The 24,465-nt window shown below is 39.3% G+C and overlaps 2 protein-coding genes across 3 annotated transcripts; both read right to left on the reverse strand.

Moving 5' to 3' along the window:
• Positions 1-1,298: 1,298 nt before the first annotated feature.
• Positions 1,299-9,207, reverse strand: LOC122886011 (acetylcholine receptor subunit alpha-like). 2 transcript variants are annotated; one of them, XM_044217866.1, is made up of 10 exons: positions 8,979-9,207; positions 8,423-8,570; positions 7,824-7,966; positions 7,691-7,735; positions 6,933-7,042; positions 6,318-6,513; positions 4,722-4,959; positions 2,342-2,565; positions 1,867-2,103; positions 1,299-1,773 (listed from the first exon to the last, which is right to left on the reverse strand). In XM_044217866.1, exons 2-10 carry the CDS (start codon positions 8,460-8,462, stop codon positions 1,645-1,647), a joined length of 1,362 nt encoding a protein of 453 aa, XP_044073801.1. In that variant the 5' UTR covers positions 8,463-8,570; positions 8,979-9,207; the 3' UTR covers positions 1,299-1,644. The 2 variants fall into 2 exon arrangements, with proteins under 2 accessions (XP_044073801.1, XP_044073799.1); XM_044217864.1 differs by lacking the exon at positions 8,423-8,570 and having other exon boundaries at positions 8,979-9,206.
• A 4,863-nt stretch (positions 9,208-14,070) lies between these two features.
• Positions 14,071-24,197, reverse strand: chn1 (chimerin 1). Its single transcript, XM_044217716.1, has 7 exons — positions 23,471-24,197; positions 21,803-21,887; positions 18,663-18,836; positions 17,276-17,353; positions 16,396-16,533; positions 15,536-15,641; positions 14,071-14,890 (listed from the first exon to the last, which is right to left on the reverse strand). Exons 1-7 carry the CDS (start codon positions 23,720-23,722, stop codon positions 14,719-14,721), a joined length of 1,005 nt encoding a protein of 334 aa, XP_044073651.1. The 5' UTR covers positions 23,723-24,197; the 3' UTR covers positions 14,071-14,718.
• Between the last annotated feature and the right edge of the window lie 268 nt (positions 24,198-24,465).

A 24,465-nucleotide genomic window follows, 5' to 3' on the forward strand; every position in this document is an offset into this window, starting at 1 on the left:
CCCTGCTTCCATCACTACCAGCCGGTAACCGATCTGCCTTTTGCCTGTCTGCTTACCGGTCTGCCTGTACCTGCCTGTGAACCACATCACCCTTAATAAACACTGTAGCCATCTGGCTACTTCACCTCATTACGCTTCCTGGTCATCTGCATTTGGGTCCATATACCACTACACACATCAATATATTTATGTTAACAATGAATCACAGTGACAAACCCACAGAACTAAAAACACAGCTCTGCACTGTCCCTCAGCTTTTTTGATTTGGTGTCTTTTAACTCTGTTTTTGTTTTACAGCTATCAACCAAACTGTTTTGGTTCTGTCTCACTACTCTTATCAGCATCATTGCTTCATGTCAGATGTGTAAATAGGCAACTTTTTCTTCATTTCTTTCATTTCATGTTTACAGCTTGTTGCATTGCCTCCAATGTTGATTTATATTTTATGTGAATCATTTTTTTTACCAACATGAAGGTCTAAATACTGTTTCAAAGCCTTCTCAGTAGTGAATGATAAAATCTGGTGGAGAAATGTTGAGTCCTATAAAGGGCTGGGTATTGAACCTCAGTATATTCTGGGTTCCAACTAAAATCTGTCCTTAGCATCACGTATCAGTCAGTCAGATATCAAAAGTACTTATGCTTAGTCATATTCTAATGCTTGTTCACTTATTCTTTGATCATATATTTCTTGATATAAATAAGGAAACATTTCTAACTTTAGTCTATATTTTATTTAGGCTAAACTTTTTATTCAACACTAATGGATTGAGCAGTTTGATATATTTTGTTAAATGAAAAAACATACTTTACTATTACTATTGTTGGCCTGAAAGTAGTCAAATTCAGTGTTTGCCAAACCATTGTGAACATTTTAAACCATAGAATGTAAATTTCGCTCGGGTTGTAAAACTCCATGAACTAATTCTGCTGTAATTTAGACAAATTGCTGTGGGACGGATCGGTAACTAGGTTAAAACATACAGTATGTTAGCGCTAATAATGCAAGGGCACATAATCTGCATTTGTATATGACTGTCAAATAGAAGGTTGACAGAAAAATGTACACATGTAAATAGTGCAGTGGTAAACACTCCATAAAGAATTGGAGAGGCGTAAGTGCTTCAGAAAGTTGGCGTTTCTATTTCTACTTGTGTAAAAAAATCTTAAATAAAATAACAGCCAAGGGTCTAAACTCCATATCAGAGTTTATGTGATTGTATTGTACCCATTCAAATTTCTACTTTTACATTTTCTACCTTTAGATTTATGGAATATTTAAAAATGTGCAACATAACTGGTCTCTCAAAACCCATTTTATTCAGTTGTTCCCTATTAACATGTCAAGGAAAACAATATTCCAAAATATTAGATTCCTTTTCAAATGCACATACAGTATATTCCCTAAAAAAAAAACAACAACAACTCTGCTCTGTGATAAAATATGCTGAAGATACTGCATATAACGTGATCTTGTACATACACAAATGGGACCATTCTTCAAACACCAAAAAGCAAAAAAAACAGAGACCACATGCAGCATAGACTGTGAATGCTGCAGGGCTGCAAAGGTTATAAGTTTCACAATGAGCAACAAACTGTTCATTTGAGAAGTTAAGCCGGTAAAACGTTAGACACAGTCTTTTAGAGCATGCTCAGCTCAATGAGGCGGCCTGCAAACACGCCTAATGTGCCGATGAGACACACGGCCATAAACACACACAGCAGAATATGATCCAACACCATGGCCACAAACTTCCACTCTTCAGCAGCCTGGAGAGAGAAGAGGGACAATGTGTCACATACACAAAAGCAAGACTCATTAAAGAACCATATTAGAGACACTTTTTGTCTGAGAACGATTACATTGTTGGATTCCTCATCTGATTTCATGGTTTCTGCAATGTACTTGACTCCTTCAATGGCACTGCGGACATCGGGATTCTTGCTGATGGGTGACTGATAGGGAATAGAGGAGGTCTGGTTGCCAGAGATGTCTGAGATGTCAAAATCAGCACCATAGATACTTTTATTCTGCTTTTCCTTTCCTGGGCGTTTCATTGTTGAGAAGAACATGATGTTGGGAATAGTTTCAATAAAAACCTGCCATAAAAAGACAAAAGATATGCAGTATGTCAAGACGAACGCAACATCAGAGCAGCAGTTGGATTAAATGAAAAACAAATATTCTGTCTGCTACCACTAGATGGCAACATAATGCAGAGGAAAAAGATTAAGGATTGTTCTCCAAGGCTTGCCATGCTTAAATATGGGACTGATTTATTTCTAGTCCACTACAGTCAAAATTACATAAGTCCTAATTTTTTCTCCCTCTGCTTACCCTGCGGACCCAGTCTGGCATTGTGTGAGTGCTTGGGGAGCGGTGATGGGTGTTGATGACAATGACAGTGATGATGATGGAGGCAATGACGAAGACCATGGTGAAGAGCATGTACTTCCCAATGAGTGGTACAGCGCTGGAGGTAGAGGGGATCAGCTCCACAATGACCAGCAGAAACACAGTCAGAGACAGCAAGACAGAGATGCTGAGGGTCATCTTCTCACCTGGGAGACACAACAAACCATCTTCACTGCTACCATACTAACCACAAGGCTGGTTTTGCTCATGTGATATGATCAAAAGCTTTAAAACAGCTGCAGAAAGGACCTTTGGGTGAGATTGTTTTGTAGGTGCTGTTTCCAAGATCACAATTGAACTTAGAAACTCAGGAGAAAAAAAAATTTGCACAATATCATGCGTATTTTTTCAGACCTTCCTCTAGTCTTTGCTTTTTTTCTTGTTAATTACCGGATAATATTACCTCTTGAGGATTCAAGAAAAATCGGTCAAATAATCATCAAAAATCATTCAAAGTAAATAGTTCTTCAGCTGAATTAGTCACAATTGGTAGAGATATGAAACCAAGGATGATGGGTCACAAGTCTACATTACTTAATTTTGAGGCAAAAAGGTTGGCAACTCCTAAATTTAGGCCATAATGTCTGTCGCATGAACCAAAGGGCTGATAAGATGTTTCCAAGTGAACACATGAAGTTAAAGAGGACAAGTTGTGTTTTCAGTAAGATAATTAAGTAATTTCCACATACAATAACACATTCTGTGTTATTTAAACACATCTTTACCTTAAAAGACACACTGAAATAACCCTGAGACGAAGAGTGGAAAATGTGGAGCTGCCACATCAAACAGTGTGTTGGCTCATGATACCTACAACATGCAATCTTATTACATTGCCACAAGGGAAAGCTGTTTCTGTGAGTCCAATACTTCCCTTCCCTAGTCATCCAATCAGGAGTCCACCTCTAGTATTTACACAACAACACAATAACTGCACTGTTCACCCATACGAGCAACCCACATTTAAAGAGTACTGCTAAGAGTACCTCTGTCGCTTCAGCAGAATTTGCCTGGTGTTTCCTTTGTCTTAGTTGTAAGTTAGCTGTCATTTCCGTGTGTGTGTGAGCAGCCTAGGAAGTAATTGATACATTGATACATTTGCATTTTTTGTTGTTGTTTCTAAAAGCAACAATAGCACAAGTAAACAGATTCTGACACCATTTCACAAGTAAAATGCAAGACATGTTGTTTTGGTTTTTTTTTTTGCTAAAAGCAGTTATCCCAGAGAGAGCATCTTTTGGCACCAGCTTCTCCTCCACACTATCCTGTCAGCAGCCACATCAGAAACAGGGATCAAGTGATGTATTATACATTAAAGCAAAGGCCTGCTTTCAGACATGACAGCACAGAGGGACCCTGGGTAATGAGGCAGGCCTACACACTGGGAACACGTCCAGATGTGCACACAAGCGGTGCAGTTCCTGTAGCAGCCCATGTAGGGACACCTTAGACTGACGGGAGAGTTAGGAACAAAAATTTGTCCAACATGATGACAGTTATCATATCGTGTCTGTGTTTTCATATCAGATCATGAAAACGCAAATAATAAAGAAAATGTAGGAAGTAGATATCAATTGATAATTTGCACTACTTTGCACTACACGTGTGCATCTATATACTTCTCAGGTGAGAGTGTCATAGTACATCACACCTGGACATTTCAGAAGTAACTGACATTTGCTGTCATCCATGATCACGAAATAGTTTGAAATTTTGGGAAAATGTGCTTTCTTGCTGAGCGTTACATGAGAAGCTCACTAATTAACATGTATTAATATAATCCATTAAAAAAAGAGTAAAATCACCAATTAGCAGTTTTATGGGGGATTCTGTGTGGACTATTTCCTGGAGTCTTGTTGTCACCGTGAGGGTGCCAATTAGTGAGCTTAAAAGCTGCTGGTAGGCAGAGAGAGCCAGGCTAGCTGTTTCCCCTTGTTTCCAGTCTTTGTGCTAAGCTAACCGGCTGCTGGCTGTAGCCCTATATTTAACAGACAAAGGTGAAAGTGGTATCAATCCTTTCATCTAACTCTCGGCAAGAAAGCGAATAAGCGTATTTCCCAAAACTATATTTAATCATCAATAAAAAAGAGCTATGGCAACGGGCATATAGAATACATGATTTGCCATGAGAGTTGTAAATATATTGTGTGTGATGAACGTTTAAATATGTCTATACATTATGTTCTCTGGTACATGTCATGTTTTATTGCTTTCTTTTATGTCATAATGTCACTAGGCTATTGACAATACTTGGTGTTATATCCCAGTGAAAAGAAACGATGTGGAAGCAGTGTCAACATACCAGAGTCTGTAGGAAGATAGAAGACAAGGCCAGTCAGGAAGGAGAAGAGCATGCAGGGGATGATGACGTTGACGATGAAGTACAGTGGGAGCCGCAGCATGAGGAAGTGGTAGGTGATGTCCAGGTAAGGGGTGTCCGGACAGCAAGCGTAGTACACCCAGTGCTTCCAGCTGCGGAAATCCTTCATCACCCACTCTCCACTTTCCATAAAGTTACTCAGATCAGGGCGGTCATTGTCCTGGTGAGGAGAAGCAATAAACAGGGTGATGAAAGGAGGATTTTTCATTCAAATTCTTTATATATTTCTATAATTTCACCTTTACCATGTCTATTTTTCATGCGCATTGGTCTCCAGTTGTTTTACTCTTTTACAGTATATTTGTACTGTTTTATTATTAGCTTATCAATCACCTTGAAGCACTTTGAATTGCACTAACCTGTTTGAAAAGTGCTAAACAAATTATGTTTGTTTGATTGAAGTATGCTAAGTTATTTTTCTCTATTTAGTTTTGTGAGCTCCCTCAAAGTTATTTTGTACTCTGAATTATGTTTACGTTCAAAAGTGATTGTTAAATGGGGCACTAAACTGTGTTTCGGTTACGGTTTTGTTACAGAATGTATTCTTCTAAGATGTTGTGGTTTTAGAGTGGGTTGTGATTGTTATGATGCAATGTTTGTTAGTATCCTGTTGTATATTATTGTGGTGACAGAAGGTACCTCCCATATAGACGTGGGGAAGACTGTTTATTCTCTATAAAAAGGAAGAGGATGCCACTCCAATGGTGCCCTGATGATGGCTTATTTGACAAAACACATAACACAACATAAATAAAATGGTAAACTGAAGCCATACTATTCAAATCTGTTATGTGTAATTCTTAAGCTATCAAGAGGTGTTAGAGATGTTGTTCAAAAGGACTTATTTTGTTTGCTTTGAGATATTAGGATGGAATAGCTGGGCATTTTGGGAAATACATTTATTCACTCTTTTGCTGAGAGTTAGATGAGAAGATTGATACCACTCTCATGTATGGTAAACATGAAGCTACAGCCAGGAGACAGTTAGCTTAGCTTAGCATTAAGCCTGAAAGTACGGGGGGGACAGCTAGCTTGGCTTAGTCCAAACGTAACTATACAAGCGCACAAATGTACACATTACATCTCTTTTGTTTAATCTGTACAAAAAACTAAGTTTAAAAACAACAAGTTGTGGTTTTATGGGACTCCAGGAAGTCACTGCTCCAGGTCAAGAAATAGTCTGTCACAAAACCCCCCATAGAAACATAATATGTTGTTTATACACTTCGGTGTCTGTACGGATAAAACAAACAAGATATAACATGTTAATTAGTGAGTTTTGGAGATGCTGGTAGGCAGATTTTTACCTTTGAACAGAGGCAGGCCAGGCTAGCTGTTTCCCACTATTTCTGGGTTTTATGCTAAGCTAAGCTAACCGGCTCCTAGCTTCAGCTTCATATTTAACTGACAGACATGAGAGTGGTATCAATATTCTCATCTAACTCTCGGCAAGAAAGCGAATAAGTGCATTTCCCAAAATGTAGTTATTCCTTTAAGAAATGATCTGAATGGAATTACAGGATTGACGACGACCAAGTTTCCATCGTAGGTCCAGGTACCCAGCTTCATACTGCAGTTCTGGAGGTCAAAGGGGAAATGCAGCACAATAATTTCACAGTAGCTCTTGAAGATGGCAGGTGGGTTCCATGTAATCATTCCTGTATACTCCAGCAGCACTTTGGTTTCATGAACAATGGCAAAGTCACCATCAGCACTGCGGGCACAGACAAACACAGGAAGCATAAACATGGGAGATAATAAGTTAAATATTAACACAGGGGGACATCAGAGGTTAGTGCTGCTGATGCACAGCCCAGCCAACCAGCGCTCAGCTTGTCACAAGTTGTTGTAGCAGTGGAGCTGGTTGTCAGGGGAAAACAACAGTGTGTCAGATGCATCATATGGTGGCGGGGGAGGGGGGGTCTGCAATACAGAGTCCAGATTTAGCCTGATGAAATCTGAGCTTTCACACGCTGCATACTATAGGAAAGTGTGATTCAAATCATCACTGACAGGTGTGTCGAGTGTTTCTAGAGGTTTGGGTGCTTTAAGCTGCGGAAAACTTATTGTGATGAAAGGTTTTAGGAAAAAAAGACGGACATGACATGGCTCAAATATAGCCTGATAACATACTTGTTGTAGAGAACCAGATCAGGCCGCCAAATGTCAGTGGAGGGAACTCTGATCTTTTTGATGCCACCGTAATCCTCTGGGTTCCACTGCAAGTTCACATCTTTCCATTTCTGAAAGCACAGAGGACACCCAGAACAATGGAAAATACTTTAACAATGACAGCTATTATTTATGCTTTATTTTGTGAAGAAAAGGCAAATAGAAAACCTCATGCAAACTGTAATAAAACATTTTCAAAGTGGTGACACATTTTTAACTGATAAACATTTGTTTGAAGAAGTGTTAGGGTGTTCAGATATGTCTCTTTGGAACAAAACTCTTCATAGAGCAACGTATATGGATTCTCTGGTACTACAGAAATAACAGAACAAAATAAATGCTGTACCAGGATCTGATGGTACAAGAAAGTAACTGTATTTTTGCAGTGCACTTATTGTAAAAGCTTGCCCAATAATCCGGTCAATCCTGAGGTTTGTCTTTATGTTTTACTATTCAAGAAAAAACTGTATTTGTTTATAACTCTTCAAATGTTAATAGTGTATTTTCAGCTTTTCCTAAGTCAAATATTTGTATATTTTAATTAAATTAAACAGAAGGATTTCTTTTTTTGCAGTTGGGGTATTTATAATTTGTTTGAAGATGTATTTTTGTCCATCCCTTTCTCACTCATTTTAATTAGTAGATTGTTGATATGGTGGTGTGTCCAAAGACTTCCTTTTATGATATCACAACAAGAAAAATGAACGCATGTATCAAACCTGTTTCAGTCGCACATTGCTGCTGACGATCTGGTTGACCTCATCCTGTGAATCCAGATAAATGTGTTTAGACAGTCGATGACAGTAAAACTTAATACAGATGGGTGATATCGTGTTTGACATGAGACCTCACCACACTGATGAGCTGGATGAGCTGAAGGCCTACAGTAACAACCACCGGGTCCTTAAAGTGATTGACAGGACGGACGACCTTATTGTAGCCAGTGAAGAGGGTTTTGACCAGACGTGTTTCATCGGAGGAGGCCCAGGCAACACCTAAAATACAAAAGACACCATACAGGATACAGGCTCATAGTTGTTTACAGATGGGTTCTTACATTGAAGGCATTTAGACGGTGAAATAGGTCTTTCTTTACTCCTCAAGTTGCCTCTTGAGTGTGCTGGAAAATGATTATGTTGTGCCAAAGTAGAATATTGCTTTAAGAACATCTGATACTTGAGGTGAGTTCATTTAATATGAGTTGAAAATAGATGTGACATACTATAGGTGTAAGATGTAGACTCGCTAATTAAGTAACTGACCCACTTGTGCATGCAGAGTGTGTTTTCATTCATTTATTTATTTTTATATGTTTATTTTCAATGTTTCAAAGTTCCCAGGCTAACAGAGATAACCAACAGAGATAAAAAAAATTCCATTCAAGCACATGTTCTCAAACCTGTATGCCTGAAGTTTAAGTGTAATGTATATATGTATTTGCATGTACTCACTGTGTTGAATTTGGGGTCTAAATTTGGCAAATTCAAACATGTGATGGCTCTCCTGTAAGGTTGTTATTATGCTGAGATGTTCTTATGCTCTTTCCGCTACATATCTGTCACAAGCCAGAGGAGGATCCCCTTTCATTTTTCAGCTGACCTTGAAACGAAGGTCATTATACAGCAACATGTTGTTTGAATGGTTGAACGATTCTCAAGACACTAAAAAAACTAAGGACTGAACATAATTATGCAGGTGACTTCATGTGGTGACAGACAGACAAAATGTTGAAAAGCAAAATGAAAACAGTACACATGCCCTTGTCAATCGTTTGCACAAAATCTAAATTTGCTCATTAGTTTTGTTGTTTGAATTGGAACAGCTTACACTGACCTGAGAGCAGTTTCATTAAACATAATTTAATAATAATAACGAAGAGTTTAGTAATAGCTTTTTTTAGATTCCAACTTTCTCTGACTTCATTATGCTTTAAACACTAAAAGTAAAGCAATAAAGACACTTAAGATAACCAACACACATTTTCTTTAATTTTTAATAAGTTCTTACCTGCTAGAATGACTAGATGAAAAATGAAAAACACAGTATTCATTCTTGCCAATAAACCCAGGCATCCAAAACCAAGATCCAACTTCAACACGTTGCCCGTTGACCACTTGAGAATTAAAAAGGTTTGACCCACCTAAAACATTCTTTCAGCACTGGCAAATGGCTTCCTGTACAACCTCCAAGCTCTCAACTGGCAGCCTTGTTGTTATTGTCTGACAGCGGATGCGAATGACTGGCTGCCAATGCTTGTCATTTGAGAGGGCCGCATTCTTTGTCATCTGTTATAAGATCAACATGCCAAACTAATCCACCACTGAAATATCCCATCGTGAACTTGGCCACACACAACCTTGGGGTGCAAAGACACGACACATGCTCGCTGATCTTGGTCTCTCTTGTATCAGTGATTAACTATTAATGATGCCTTGAAATCTGTGTTCATACTGTATATACAGTAAAGGATATGTACAGCCCCCTGAAAATCAAAAAGATGTTTACATACTGAATAATGAGTTGACATATATGTTTGTATCTGTTTGCTATACAAATAAAGTTTGATTGATTGGTGGATTGATCACATGATCTCCAACAATTGTAGATGTTAAAATCTCCATTTATCTGAACACTTTAGGGAATTACCAATGTGTGCTCAGAAAAGATAGGGAAAGACAGGGGAGTGGAAAAGTATGTTTTGTCTACCTGTGTTTGGACCTTTTTTTTGACACAATGTGATGTAATATATGATTAGACTGAATCTGTCATATTTTTGTTTGTTTATTTATTTTTGTTGTTTTCTCTTTGTTCTGTATTTTTGTTTAAATATACAGTAAAGAATTGATTAGAAAAATTGTGAATTGTCTACAGCTCTTAAGAATTAATTTTATAAGGAAAGGAAAATTGGTAACGCTTTATTTTAACTCCCCTTAACTGTTTAGTGATGTAGTTAGTAGCAGCTGTGGATGATGAAGCTTTATTTGACTTTTTTTTTTAAAGTATTCTCACAGTGACTCTCATGTCCAGATGCCCACCTAAACATAAACAATATTATAATCTTACGCAATTCAGATGTTCAAACTGTTTTTTGTTTCCCGGAGGCCAGGTGTTACACCCATGTCTCCCTCTTTTGCTCTGCTCTACCCCCCCACCTGTCCTGCCCGTGATGGGTCAGGCAACTCAATTTCCTCACATCCCCAATCCGTCCAATCAGCCAGTCACTCAACCACTCGCCTCATTCATCTCACTTAGGGACAAATGACCATTTTGGCAATGTCTGAATTAAGAGAGATTTGTCTCAACCCACCCCCTCTATCTCTCCAATCACTCAGGCCACCTGAATTTACACCATGCAAGCACCGCTTTGCCTTTCTCCAAGTCTGTCATGTAACACGGGACAAGCCAGCATTGTATCGGCTCAGTCGGCCTGTAGTCCTAGGCGGACACATTTGGTGCTGTGTCCAATTACAACACTTTGAAGGCTCACGCTGCAAGTCCAGTCTCTAGAGGACTGTGAGCTGTGTGTTTATATCTGCTCTGTAAGTGATTAAATGTTCACTGAATCTGAATGAAAGCATCCGTGTAATATCTGCAGGGGGTGGATGAAAACTGGACAACATACTGGATGTTTATGCCTCGATGAAGATTAAGAGGATTAGAGTTTTCATAGAAGAGATTATGATGTGCATTGAGTGATATATTTGACATGATGTTCCAACATAAATATAGGAACATCTAACATTTGACAGCATTAGTGATATTCCTTGGAAGAGAAAACTCTACATTGTCGTCATTTCACACCTTTAATTTGAAGTTTTACCATAGGGTCTAATTCTGTATTGAATATGTTGTAAGTATTTTTGCTGGTTAGTTTAGATTGTCAACAAAATCACTGGTAAGTACAGTAAATTATCCAGTAAATAAAACTCAAGCAGAGAAACACCAAAACAAGAATTGTATATAACAAATAATAATCTTTGAAATCTTGAAGCAGTATTTATTTATGATAAAGAGTCACTATTCAATATGGTTCTCTAGGGCATCTTCTACATAAAATATGAAATAGCAGTAATTATGGTAGGCAATTAAACAGAATGAACGTTTCCATTTCACATACTTCACATGGGTGAACTGAGTCTTTCTTTATATTTCAACGTTAGAAAATGTATTCAGGCCAGCTGTTTGCAGGGAGGAAAGCGTTAGGTTAGGAGAAAGGTCAGTTATCTCATGGATCACAGACTTTCAAATTTAGTGTCATTACTGTGAATGAGGCACATCCACCACACAATACATTTGCAGACATTACTCCAGCATGGTGTTATCACAGCATCTGACTGAGAGATAGAAAGCTCGATAGCTTTATTGGTGTGGTTTACCTCTTTTCACAGTCAATGCCTAATGTAGATGAAGGTATGATATATATATAAAATGGCTGATAATCGCGGGAGAGGCTAAACGGTTGGATGAAAATCCAATTTTGCCACACAATCACCAGAGACAAGCCTGAATTCGGCTTACATTAACTCAATGTGATGTGGTCACAAAACCCAAGTGATTAAATGTCAAGCAGTGATTGCACCTCAGATGCTTTGTGAGGAAATTTAAAGCACAAAAACCTAAATGCAGTGAATGGCTTAACGGGAAGCTACAGACAACATGGGGAGCCAAACAGTGTGGTTACCTAAAATATAATGTCTGTCAATAATAATCCCATAGCTCACTTGTCCACAGTCTAAAAAGAAAATATTTAACACGAAATGTGTAATAAAGACACTATCAAAAAATAACTCCTATTGGTTCCCTGAGTCTAAACTGTGTGAAACAGTGATCATTTAATGAGCCACCAATGGCTATGCTTGGCAGGTTCTTAGAAATTGCTTGGAAAGACATAACCTGTGGGTAATTAAACCTAAACTGCATAAATTCAAAGTGACACTATTTGCACATATATCCAGTAATTAACAGTCCCCCAAGTGCAAGAGTGGTAATGCCTTAGGTATTGTGTGTTTGGTTTTAATCTCACAGTGAATCAGTGTGACTGATGTGTTGTTAGAGGGTTTTATGTAAAGTCACATGACGTGTAGCTTTTAGGCACATGTCATTCTGAATATGCACAATGGAGGACCTATCTGCCAGGGTCATCTTGCAGCCACAAACAAATATGTTGTTCATGTAGCATGCAGCATTAAATATTGTATATATTATTTTGTCTTCATTTCAAAGATACAGATGCTGTTATTGTATATTTGTTCTTACTGCGAATAAATCCTATGAAAAGACCAAAACTAACAATGTCTTTGTCTGTCTCTTAATAATTTCCCATCTGTGGTACTCAGCCCATTAGTTCCTACTGACAGAAATCTTTAAAAAATGGGTAACATAAAAAAAGAGGCAGAGTAATTTCTTAAAAAGGCTGGCCACTGCAATTTGTAGTAAAAGTTACTCAAACAGGAATAAATAATGCAGTTGTTGGGGACTAATACACATTTGGTGCTCTAGTGAGTATTTATGGCAGCAGAATGGTGTTTGTGGAAACGGACACAAAATAAACTACATTGTCCATGTTTATGGTAATGATGGAATATGTCACCCAGAGCATTAAGGTGTTTGTTTGTTTATTTGTTTTGGACAACAATGGAGACCGATGGCACAGAACAATTAACTATAGCTTTGGCTACACAATCAATAAATTAATTATTGGCTTTGGTCTTCTCATGTGATTTGTTGACAATATGATGAATATAAAATATTGCCTTATCATTTAGAGCAAAGGAAAATAAAATACATAGTGAGGAGGTGGCTGGATTCAATCTGAAGGAGGTTCACATGTGATTTCAGATGATTGCATCATTTCAGATGTCACCATCTCTGGGCAGAGCCTAAATGTATATGAATGTTGTTTATGAAACATTTGCTGTACAAAACTTTGACACTCAAAAGCTTAATTAAAGCTGCTATAACACAATATTTTTATATTAACAATGGATTAAATTAATGAATGAAGGGGTTTCTCGTGGTGATGAACCCACAGAAAATGGTCACCCTACTCTGCAGTTCCTAACAGCGTTGCAGAAATTTTTAGCATCTTTCAGCTCATTGTTTTGTTTGTCCGGATCACAACTTTACTGTTTTGGTTCACTATCACTGCTCTTACTGAGTTGTTTCCAGACGCAGCAGGCAGATGTTTACAGGACAAAAGGCTCTGATAAAACCACAACCTCCCTCACACAAAAGGGCTGACAGACACAGTTAACGACAAGCTGCTGAACATAGTGGAGCATTTAGCGGCTAAAGAACCAGATATTTCCCTCAGGAGTTGGTGGAGACCAAAAACTAAGCTAAAATGAGAACGAATATTGGACTCACAATTGCCAGGCAGCGAGAAACACAACTCTAAATAATGATAATGTTATTCTGTATCTGCTTAATCTATAAAAATGCCAGACCGTCCTCCCCAAAAATATGGCCATATATGTTGTCTGTGCAAGCAGCTTATTACAACCCATATTTACATTTTTTGTTAGGTGGCGACCTCTAGTGGTCGTAGTAATTATGCTGGGAGCAAAGGAGGAAGTCAGGTGAGGAAGTTTAAAGTCCGCATAGAGAGGAGGACGGGGTGGATGGATGGGTCAAACAGAACTTTCACCCAGGTTTGTGTCCCGTGTGAAACCAAAAGTCAACGTTGACTTATTTTAACTCACGTACGTAAGTTACGTACAGTTAAGTTGCATCACGTGACTTACTATAGTAACTTATTAATTTGAACCCAAACCATGATCTTTTCCTAAACATAACCAAGTAGTTTTGGTGCCTAAACCTAACCAAACTGCGACTGTTTCACAACGTTAACCATGTGTTTATTATCGTTACCATGACGATGAAGGTCCGGTACGCCTTTTGCTGGTACAGTCATATATGTTGTTTTGGGGAACGGTCATATTAGGTTTGAGGACTTGTTGAAATATGAAATATGTTTGCCCATATCAACTTATAATTTGTGTTTACAGCATGTTTCTGCTGTCCCCAAGTGGCCATAAAACAATTTGATATATGTACAGTACATATATATTTATTATGGCAATTCAGACTCATTAAGCACTTAATTTGTCAGAGTAAGGTTTAATAAATTAAAGTGATCATGCACAAGTTGTGTACAAAAACATTACAGTAAAAATTAAATTCACAAATAATGCTGTTTATAACACAATAAAAATGTTACAGTCAGGCAAATGCACCAGTGTGTACACATTAACAGGAAAGGCTCATTCAACTACTTCAGGTTACATAAAAACAGTTGAGGAAGTAAAAAAATACAGCATCATAAAAATCACCCCTGAAACATCAGTAGCTTATTTTTACATCCAGCTATACAATGTTTCACAGAAAAAATTGCGCAGCAGGCAGCTGGGAATGTGGACTATAACTACCACAGAACAGACAAAAGCAAAATCACAGCGCTACACAATTTTAACACATGCTGAGTTACGACTACAAAGCAACAAAGACCTCGCACCATGCATGCTGGTCTGTCAGCTTCTGAAAATCCCCCGACAAAAATGGGGAGACATAGAGTAAAGTTCATTGTCCAAACCCAAAACAGGGGAGGACAGATGTTAGGTCAGCACTAGTCCATACACAGGGCATTTAAAAAAATGTATCAATCAATGTAATACAAACAGTCATTCAAGTCTTTACACAAAGAATGATTAGATAGCTGTTCTATAAAAGTCCTGTTTAGAGTCTGTGTTTAGAAGAGCACATCTTCATTTTTAATGAGCACCTCCACCACCTGTCTCTGATAGCGGATGTCATTGAGTGCTGTTATGGCGTCCACGTTTGGTGCGCGCATGAGGGTGGGTCCGAAGATGATGGCGAGGTTCTCTGCGTTCATCAAATTGAATTTCTCATTCTGTGTCACCCTGCAAATATGAATTAAAGTTAGAAACATAGACTGATTATCAAAGTTTTAGGGACTGTATGAAAATTACTGGGGTGGGAGAGGGGCTGAACATTATGTTTCCTCCGCAGTGTTACTAATATTTTCTTTGGACCCTCCCCTGGACCAAGAGCAATGCCCTCCCACAATATCTTATGTAACATTACTGACTAGTTCATTTAGCCATCAATAACTTTGAGATAGTGTACTCCAATTTAAACCATGTCAACCGAATAATGATTTTCACATAACCACCAAATAGAATTGGAATTAACAATTGCTGATATTATGGCATACAACATAAAAAAAGTGAGGCGTCCTGTTTACTGAATATTCCAGCAATTCTTATTTTTCAACCAAGAGCTGTCACTTTATATGACTGATTTACATTTTTCTGACACATTTCATTTTACTGTAGCAAAGCGAAGGTGGGAGCTGCTACAGGATTGTAACAAATGAAGTTATCTCTGGTGAGATAATGTTGAATCGACTTTCCCAAAAAATTTAGATTAGTGTCACTTCAGCAAAAAGAAAAACTACATAATCACCCCCCTTTTCTGAAATCTTTCCCTCCTAATAATTTCTGCACAGTCCCTTAGCTCTTGCAGAGTTCAACTGGATTGCTCACCTTTTTAAGTGCGCCATGAGGTACTTCAAAGTTTCACTGTGTGATGGTGGCAGTAGAGCTAAAGCCTCGCGGAAAGCTTCCAGCTTCTTCTCTGGGTCTGTGAGCTCTGAACAGAAACAGAAAGGAGTGTGCTGTTAGAGTGGCCAGAATACACTCTCTGACCTCACAGGGCACAAGCAGGAATCAATTTAGTTATTTCCTGTGGGGTAATAAAAACCATTAGTCTCTGAGAGGAAGTCTGAGGCTGCTTGAGATGGCTAATGCAAATGAACATTGTGAATGTGTTCTTGACTGTATGGTTGAGTTTTGCAAATTAGAGGCATGGTTGGAGTTGAATACTTATTCAGGACTTAGAGTCAGTGTTGAGCTGGCTGATTCTGAGAAGTCAGCTGTATAAAGCTGCATTTTCACAGATCTGTTTCAACTGTAATTGAGGAAAATTACCAATGAATGTTTTCCTAAAATACAATCATAAAATCTGTATAAGTGACTTAAATAACAAAATGACTGTTGCTGTGCTGGCAGCAGCCACATGCAGTCAAAAGAACACAAAGTGCAGTCCAATACAACAACCCCACAAACAACTGTGTAGAATGTATACAATATGTATATTCATTTATATTTATGGACTCATTCTTGACTTAAATCAAACTTTAGTATATGTCACATACAGGTGTTATTTTGTCCACCCTCTTTAGTCCAATATACTACAGCCGACATCTGTGTACCCAGCAAAGCATTTTCCACATGAACCAAAGGACATAAAGCATAATAGTGGATGTTTTCCATCTTTAACTGCAGCAAAATGCAACACACTGAAACAGGTGTGTTTCTGACTAATTTGTCTAGTTGTGACTTACTTGCAGCCTCGATGAACCTCGGGTAAGCATCGTATGAGATGACGGGAACAGGCAAATCCCTTAGGTACAGTTTCAGTGCACCCGTGATGATATTGATGTCTTCATAGGCATTCCCTGAGATGTCTGTCTTCTCGCCATCTGTGAGGATGTGCGATGGAATACGGGAGACAAGAAGAAGAGAAGGAGAGTTTTCACACTGTAAAAATGGCTGACATCAACACTTTCACACCACCGTGTGAACTGAGGAATAAAGAGATTGTGTGACTGTGGGTGGAAAAACAAAATCTTCTCTCACTCTGTATTTTGCAAAGTAGCTGCTATCATCCGCCTGGCCTGTTTTATTCTGACTTTCCTTCAGTTATGCATGCTTTCCAGAGAGGCCATGGCCTACTTGTGCTGGCAGACTGAACATCACAGTGCTGTGAGCTGGCATGACACTCTGTCATGGATGATCTCCCACATGCGGATCTGGCTAAGAGTTTAGCCCACTGCTGCAGGGTTTTTCTTACAGTTAAAATTCACACTGCACTGGGCCAAGACAGGCTCATTCTCACTAAGTCTACTACTGAATCCCAACGCAGCGGAAGAGTTTTTTTAAACAGCTATGTTTAAGACAGTGAGAGTACATTCATGGTTTGTATCCCCTGAGGTCCCCCCTGTCTGTCCACAGTGTGAAACCCTGCGTGAGAGGGACATGTCAGGATAAGATCTGCACTCCCAGATGGACAGTAATCCTTCACAAATGTGTCACTTTCTCATTAATCTGAAATGTTCTGTGTCTTATGTAAACATATGAAAGCATGCAATGTCAATCGTCATATTGTGAGCTGACAGAAATCTATAACACAGTTACCACATGCAGAACCAAAGGCACACATACCTTTGTCAAACGCCATCTTGACTTCTTCCACTGAATCACTGAATCCAGATATTCTGTAGAGGCCTTCAGACTTCAGTCCTTGAGGAACAAACATGGAATAAACAACCTTTCAGACATTGTCAGGGCTGTCATGAGTAATGTAGAAAAATTCACCTGCATATATCGCTTGGGTAATTTAGGAAATGCCATTAAACACTCTTAAATATGCATATGAAATTAAGGATAAAATGTCCCCAATGTCACACAATGGAACAATATGGGCAGATGCAAATAGTTTTCTGCATCACTGGGCAAACTAATAAAGACATAAATCAAACTTAGCTACAGACATATATTAGAGGGCAGACAATGAGGGAGCAATCAGTTTCCTACATAGCTGAATGATTTAACTGAAATGCAATCAAATAAGGCAACAGGAAACAGAGTAATGTATTCCTCATTACACATTTACAATTACCAGCACACTCATCACTCCTCTCAGTCATCCAGCAAAGAAAGGTGGTAAGGGTTTGGATCTTATAAGAAATGGAGTACCTGTTTATGAAATTTAATCATTACTGAATACCTAATATTGAAATTGAAATGCTACTTAATTCATAGCTTTGGAACACTTAGTTTAAAAACCATCTACTTGAATGTTGGTTGTATTCCCCTTTTGACAATTTCCTGAGGCTCATTTATGCAATTTCCAAAACTTGATATTAATCATTATTTTTTAGGCTTCACAGACAGAAGATGTAAGTGTCCAATATTTAAATTGCTTGGATGAAAATTTAAGCCAGGTAAAAAAACAAACAAATTAAGTTTCTCAAATTGGATTGGTAAAATTCAGACACCAAATTAAAGATAAAACTAAACTTCAGACCATGATGAATAATCATTTAAACCTGAGTAGAGTCCATAAGAGCTCTGTCATATCAGAAAAAGCACTTCAGAAGAGAGACTTGAAATCCTCGACACCACAGTGCTCAATATGAATTTGTCAACCCAGAAAAAAATAGCAGAAATATTTTGAAATTCCAAAACTTGAAATGACCGTCTAGAAATTCAGAGTAGAAATAGATTGATAATTCAGTGCTATAAATTCAGCTCCATTTAAGTATTCAGTAGTGATTTCACTGTTATTGGGTTGTTTATAAGATTTGAATTATTCCGCCCGTTCTTTGCTTCAGTAATTATTCCTAAATCCTTCAATGGAAAGCCTCCACTCAGCCAATTATTGTCAGCAAATCAGAGTCTAGTTTTATAGCTGTCAGGGCTTAAAATTAATTAAATTAGTATTTAAACTAAACTGCATTTATCACATTGACATCTTGTGGAAAAATAGTCTTATACTGAGCCATACATTTGAAACACACACACACACACACACACGTCCTAAACTGACCTCTTGACTCGATCTCTTGTATGCACATGTCCACCACCATGGGTCGCGCTGTGTTATAAGCTTTCACCAGGGTCGTGAGGTCACAGCTGTAGACTTTACGGATGTGTCTCAGGTCTGGCTTGCAGTCGTTGGGTACCAGAGATGAGCATTGTTTGTGGACGTTTAAACCACAATCTACAGAGAGAGACATGCAGCAGGCTTAGATCAGGAATATCTGCAGCTTAAATATGGATATAATAAAGGTTGTATACTGTAAATTTCTTATTTGCACTATAAAATTTGTCAACCAGAATACAAAGTCAACTGAATTATTTCCTGTCATTCATTCATTTTATCTCTGAACTGTGGACTATCATGAAAATTCCCATTCACCATCAGGTTAATTTGGATTTGGTTGGCTGGTTTCCTGTGTGTTTTTGCTTGCAGAAGAGTGTTAATTCCCTTGATCAATATTTGCCCCCTAAATGTCACAAGACCAGTGGAGAGCTCCTCTCCCTCTACCACACATGGCATTGAAGTCACCTTGAGCACTGGAAGGATCCAAAGTCACCTCTAGAGGGTCATTTATTTATTAAAAACAGTCAAATAAAACAATGATAAACCACAAGGCAGGACATTAATTATATGAAATATTTGTGTGTATCTTTTTTCATTTTGTATGAAACATTTCTTAGTAATTCAGAACAAAACAGGCAAAATGCATTTGATAATTATTAAATGTGTGGAAATTCAGTTTTGATGGTTTTTTTCTTCTATATGATATTTCCAGACATAGAATGCCCCTCACTGAGTGTTAAAATGGCATATTAGTCATGATGTCAGTGTAAGTATCCCACATTGCGTTTTGTATTCAGTCACAGCGCATGGGGCCTGAGGCACAGCTGTTTCAAGGCAGGATTCACCTTGTCGGGAACAGAGGAGCCCACGGAGAGCAGATGCAGAGAGAGACTGCAGCTCTGCTTTGTAACAGAGACGCATGGAGGGAATTAGAAGAACAGTGAAAATCGCTGTGGCCCGCAGGAGGGATAGTCAGCGCTGCTGTGTGCTCTATGCTTTTCCAAATCCAAGCTCACACACAATGGCTGTGGAGGCAGCAATTGAGGCGCTGCGGGCTACACTAGACCTAGTTTCCCAGACTAAAATGGGGCATCTCTTTAAGCTCTAAGATCTCTTGAGCCGTCTCCAAGTTCTGAAAGTTTTTTCTTTGACAAATGACAATACTGTGTGCTTTTTGATTCCAAAAACATAAAAATACAATTTTGATCCCTCAAAAGACTTGCTACTTTTTAATTATAAATAAAAAACAGGAGCTCTGAACAGGACCTCAGACAATATTTAGATTAATATGGGTCCCTGGAGAAATTCAAGCAGCCTGCATTTATATGCATTGATGCAGAAATGTAATTACCTTAAGAGATGATTCTCTTAAGGATATGAGACAGGCAGTATAATAGAGGAGGGCCTGTCATCAGACACAAGTCTGCTGAGCTCCTGTTGTCCGTGTGAGCACACTGATGGCCCTGGGTCCCAGGTGGGGCGGGTGAGAGTGAGGCAGGGGCCCGAGGGACGCCAGGAGCCTGGAGACAGAGGATGCTGCTTTACTGCACCGTCAGCTATGTCTCTGTTGCTATGGGGAGGAGGCTGCAGCTCAGTTTTGGCTAAAGGGTTCTGAGAAGAGGTTTAATGTGACTGGTTGCTAATTTCTAATCAGCACATTATCACCAGCATGTCTACCAGCAGAGATAACAGGTGTAACCGGTCTCTTTCTGACTGGAACTTAAAACAAAAAGCACCATTCGTATTTGTTAGATGTTTTGGTTTTTCTACCAAGCATTTAAGTTAAATAGGGGTTGAGCTGCTTGACCTAGCTCTTTGGTTGAAGCCGCTGAATTTTAATGTGTGTGGAAACAGAGCTCCTTCCCCACGCTCCGAGCTCTGCTCCTCATTAAAGAGACATGCCAGCTTTGTTTTCCTTCATGGACATGATGGGATGAGGCTGGGGGGCGTACTCTGATGAGGAAATGTGGCACAACAAGCACAAGCAGAGGCTGGCTTCCTGGCACTCAGCCAAAAACAGTTCACACATACAAAAAGAAAAGGGGGTGGGAGAACATTTTTTTGGTATGCAAATGTGAGCATCATGTGAGACTTCGCTGCCCTAGATTCTGGTAGCTGTGGTTGAGTCTGAAGGAATGGCGATATAAGAGTTTATAAAGAGTGGCTCCAGACATATCTGCCTTTTTTTTTGTTGTTGTTTCAAAATCAAGACATTAATAATTAACGTCACAGCTCCCACAGATTTATGTGACATACTTTGTTTCATCAATAAAACATCAAAGACACACATCCAACTCTATTATAGCACTATTCTGGGATGTGAAAGGAATTCCAACAACAGCTACAGTGAAATACAAATCTCATCAGAATATCTGACAAGCAAAGGGACAAATATAACCATTTGCCTCACAATAACAGGACTGAATGTGTGCATGTTACCACACAAAGTAAAGGAATATTCATAAAGCACTGAAAATGATTATAGGTGAATCTTTTTTTTCACACTGTGGACTACGTAATGACAAAATGCATTCGGAAAAATACAAAGGACTGAGCTTTAAACACATTATTTTTCTCAGCTCCTGTTGTGTGTTTACTAGGTTATGATGCAGCAAATGTTTATCCATTGAAATCATGGAAGTGGAAACACAGATAGCCTTTGTTATTGTAATAATGACAACAAGATGCCATTATTTCCAAAAAGAATAAAGAGCTATTTTGTAGAATAATCAGTCAGCACAGATAGAGCTGAAACTCATTCTTCTGCTTGTTTGAACCGATTACCCCTTTCACAAACCCAGAGAGGAAAAAAGTAGGTCAAAAATAAGGTTTTATCATTGTGTAAATTACATCATGGCTATGGAGCCCTCATTTCACTCTATTATACAACCCCTAATCCACAAACTACTGTTGGGATTTTAGATTAAAACTCAGTAATCCAGCTCCAGATCCAGATGCACTAACAACCGAGTAAGATACAATAATGCTCACTTTGTACACCATGAATGAATCGAGAGAATGCTGTGAAGTGATGAATCTGTTTATATAAGACTGTGTTAATGTAGCCTGAGAACAAGACGTACCTGCACATTTGACCCCCTGAGCCATCAGTCCCCACATGAAGCTGGCACAGTGTTCACACCAGTGAGGCCCCCGAAAGGTATGGACCTACAACAGAGAGGAAGACAGAGACAGATATTAGTGATGAAGTGCAATGACAAGACAGAGAGAGAACAGCGGGGAGTTGCAGCCATTTACTCCATAGACACCCCATGATCTTCTTTAGCCAGCCTGTAGGTGCTGCCACCTTAAATGAGGCAGAGGAGGAGGATTATCTGTGTGTGGAGGAGGACTGTTGTTCAAACAGACCCTCAAACTGACAATACTGAGGTGGGTGCAGCAGTGACTCAGAGCAGGGGAGGCTTTGCCATTATGGCACAGTAGGATTTGACACTTGAAGATGCAAGTTGTCAGGGAAACTTGCTATGGAAACAGGAGAAGGCCACCTTGCTCATGTAGGAAAGGGAGCCCCACGCTCCACCAGGTAACAACAGCCCAGCCAATCGGGGGGGCCTCTGGGAGCAAAAACAAGCCACAACTCTCCCTGTTTCCTTGCATGAAGTCAGTAGCAGTTACAACGTTTTGGTAAAGGATTGCTAGTCTCTAGTGGGCATAAAACTCTGCAGGTGATCATTGTGTTAAAAAATATTTACTCATGGTCACCTAAGACGTTTTTCGACAATCAACCATCATTAATGGTTATCCCAATCACCTAGAGTGATGTCATTTCTTTAGGTGTATTTTCTTGTTTTCAGAATCTTAGGATTACAATTTAACATCTAATCAATTAGTGCTGTTATCGGCTTATATGATCATATAATTATTCTTTGTTTTGTCAGTGATACACACTGTTTCATATGTGTTGATAGGCAAGAAGAACATCTAAATGCAGGTGGTGAATGCATTTACTTTAATTTAAGAGGCTGGGGTATGAAAATGTAGGAGTCAAACTGAAGTGTTGCTTTAACTATTATTATACGGTGCCAACAGTCCCCAGTTAATCATATTTAATCATTCAAAAAAGAAAAGGCTCAGGCTTTACCAGAAAGAAGGAGATAAACTTTATAAATGTGGTGTTTAACTGTCAGAGTGCTTAATTTGGAAAGGTTGAAACTGAAAGACTCATTTTAGCGCCCAGATGTTGTTGTACTGTATTATATATTTTGTACTATTAATACATTAAAAAACTCTCTTGAATCCACTCAAATTATACATAATCCTTTAGCTGTGGACACACAGGAACACATGAACTAAAATGTTGAAATGCAACATTCAGCAATACAAGAGAACAAAGCAGCAGAAAGAGATTGGTAAGCATCAGCAGTTTGAAAGCCTTGAAGGTAATATTTCACCTGCTGCTCTCCATCTCATTAACCAGCCAAACTAGGAGAGCGAGCCTGAGCCAAACAGGGATACACTCCTCCACTGTTTCCCCTCTCCATTGGCCTAATCTCTCCATCTGGTGCTCAAACTAACAGCAGTGGTCCACAGACCACCCAACAGATTTTCTTTTGAAAAAGAAAACTCACTGGCCAGACCAAAACAGCTCTGTTTTTCATCCCCTCTCTCCTCTCCTCCCATCTCCCACAAGGGAAGCATGAGAAGCAGCCCTCTGGCCACACATGATGAAATTAAAGCAACGTTTCGGAGATGCAGCAGCTCACAAGAGTTCTTGTTGATTCGAGTCTCACCTTGAAGTTGTGGACTTTCTCAGATTTGGGTGTCCGCTCGCTCTCCTTCAGTGTTGCTCTGCGGACCAGTGAGGTGAGCTGTGAATAGGCAAATACTTTTAGTGGCTGCCAGAAAGTGGCTGGAGGTTTCTGTGGCCCCATCCTCATCCCCAGTGCTGCCGCCAGAATATCCTCTTGATTGGCCTTTCGCTTGGCCTTTTGCACAAGGGACGTCTCTTCCTTGTGAACCTCGTAGGACTCTCTAGATGGCATTCTGGTGCTGCAGTCTCCCAAACCAGATGAAGGAACAAACCCACTGGAAAAGTCCCAAAAAAAGGTCAACCTCTTTGATGCTTAGAGCGAGTCTATATTAAATGATATTACTTGCATTGTCCCAGTTAAATAGAGACATCACAGACAAGAAATTGCTAATTTAAATGATAAAAAAGAGTCTGGAAATCATTTAAAAGAGTCCAAAAGGGGGAAAAAAGACGTGGTCCCTTTTAAATCCTCTCACAGCACTGACAGTAGACCAAGTGAAGCCTCTGTGATAGGACTGCCAGGTTTTATACAAAAGAGGTGCAGCCCTGGGTGCTCATGTGGTTCTCTGGGAACGTGTATGCAGATGAGCTGAGTGGTTCCTCTAATCCTCGCCTCCCTGTGCAGAGCTGATATTCTCCCTGGAACAGAGACAGCACACTGTTGTGTACAGATGCTGTCAGGGCAGGCAGAGAGAGGGGGAGGAGTACAGGGGCGGATCCCTGTAGTAGTCACAGCAGATTAAATGGATCCCACCAGCCAATCACAGCATGGATACACCAGCTTTATAGTAGCCACTACCCCGCCCCCACACAACCGTCTCCATCAGATATCCAAGCAGGGGAGCCTGGGATGAAATGAGAGTGGGATGATAATGAGCAATGAATGAGTCATGCATCAGGAGTGGGCTGCTGCCCGCAGAACTTGCGACAGCAGTGGGCCGTTAGAGAGGAGCTATTTTCAAAATCATGTTGCCA

This window comes from Siniperca chuatsi, linkage group LG12, assembly GCF_020085105.1.
Source record: "Siniperca chuatsi isolate FFG_IHB_CAS linkage group LG12, ASM2008510v1, whole genome shotgun sequence".
NCBI classification, from domain to species: Eukaryota; Metazoa; Chordata; class Actinopteri; order Centrarchiformes; family Sinipercidae; genus Siniperca; species Siniperca chuatsi.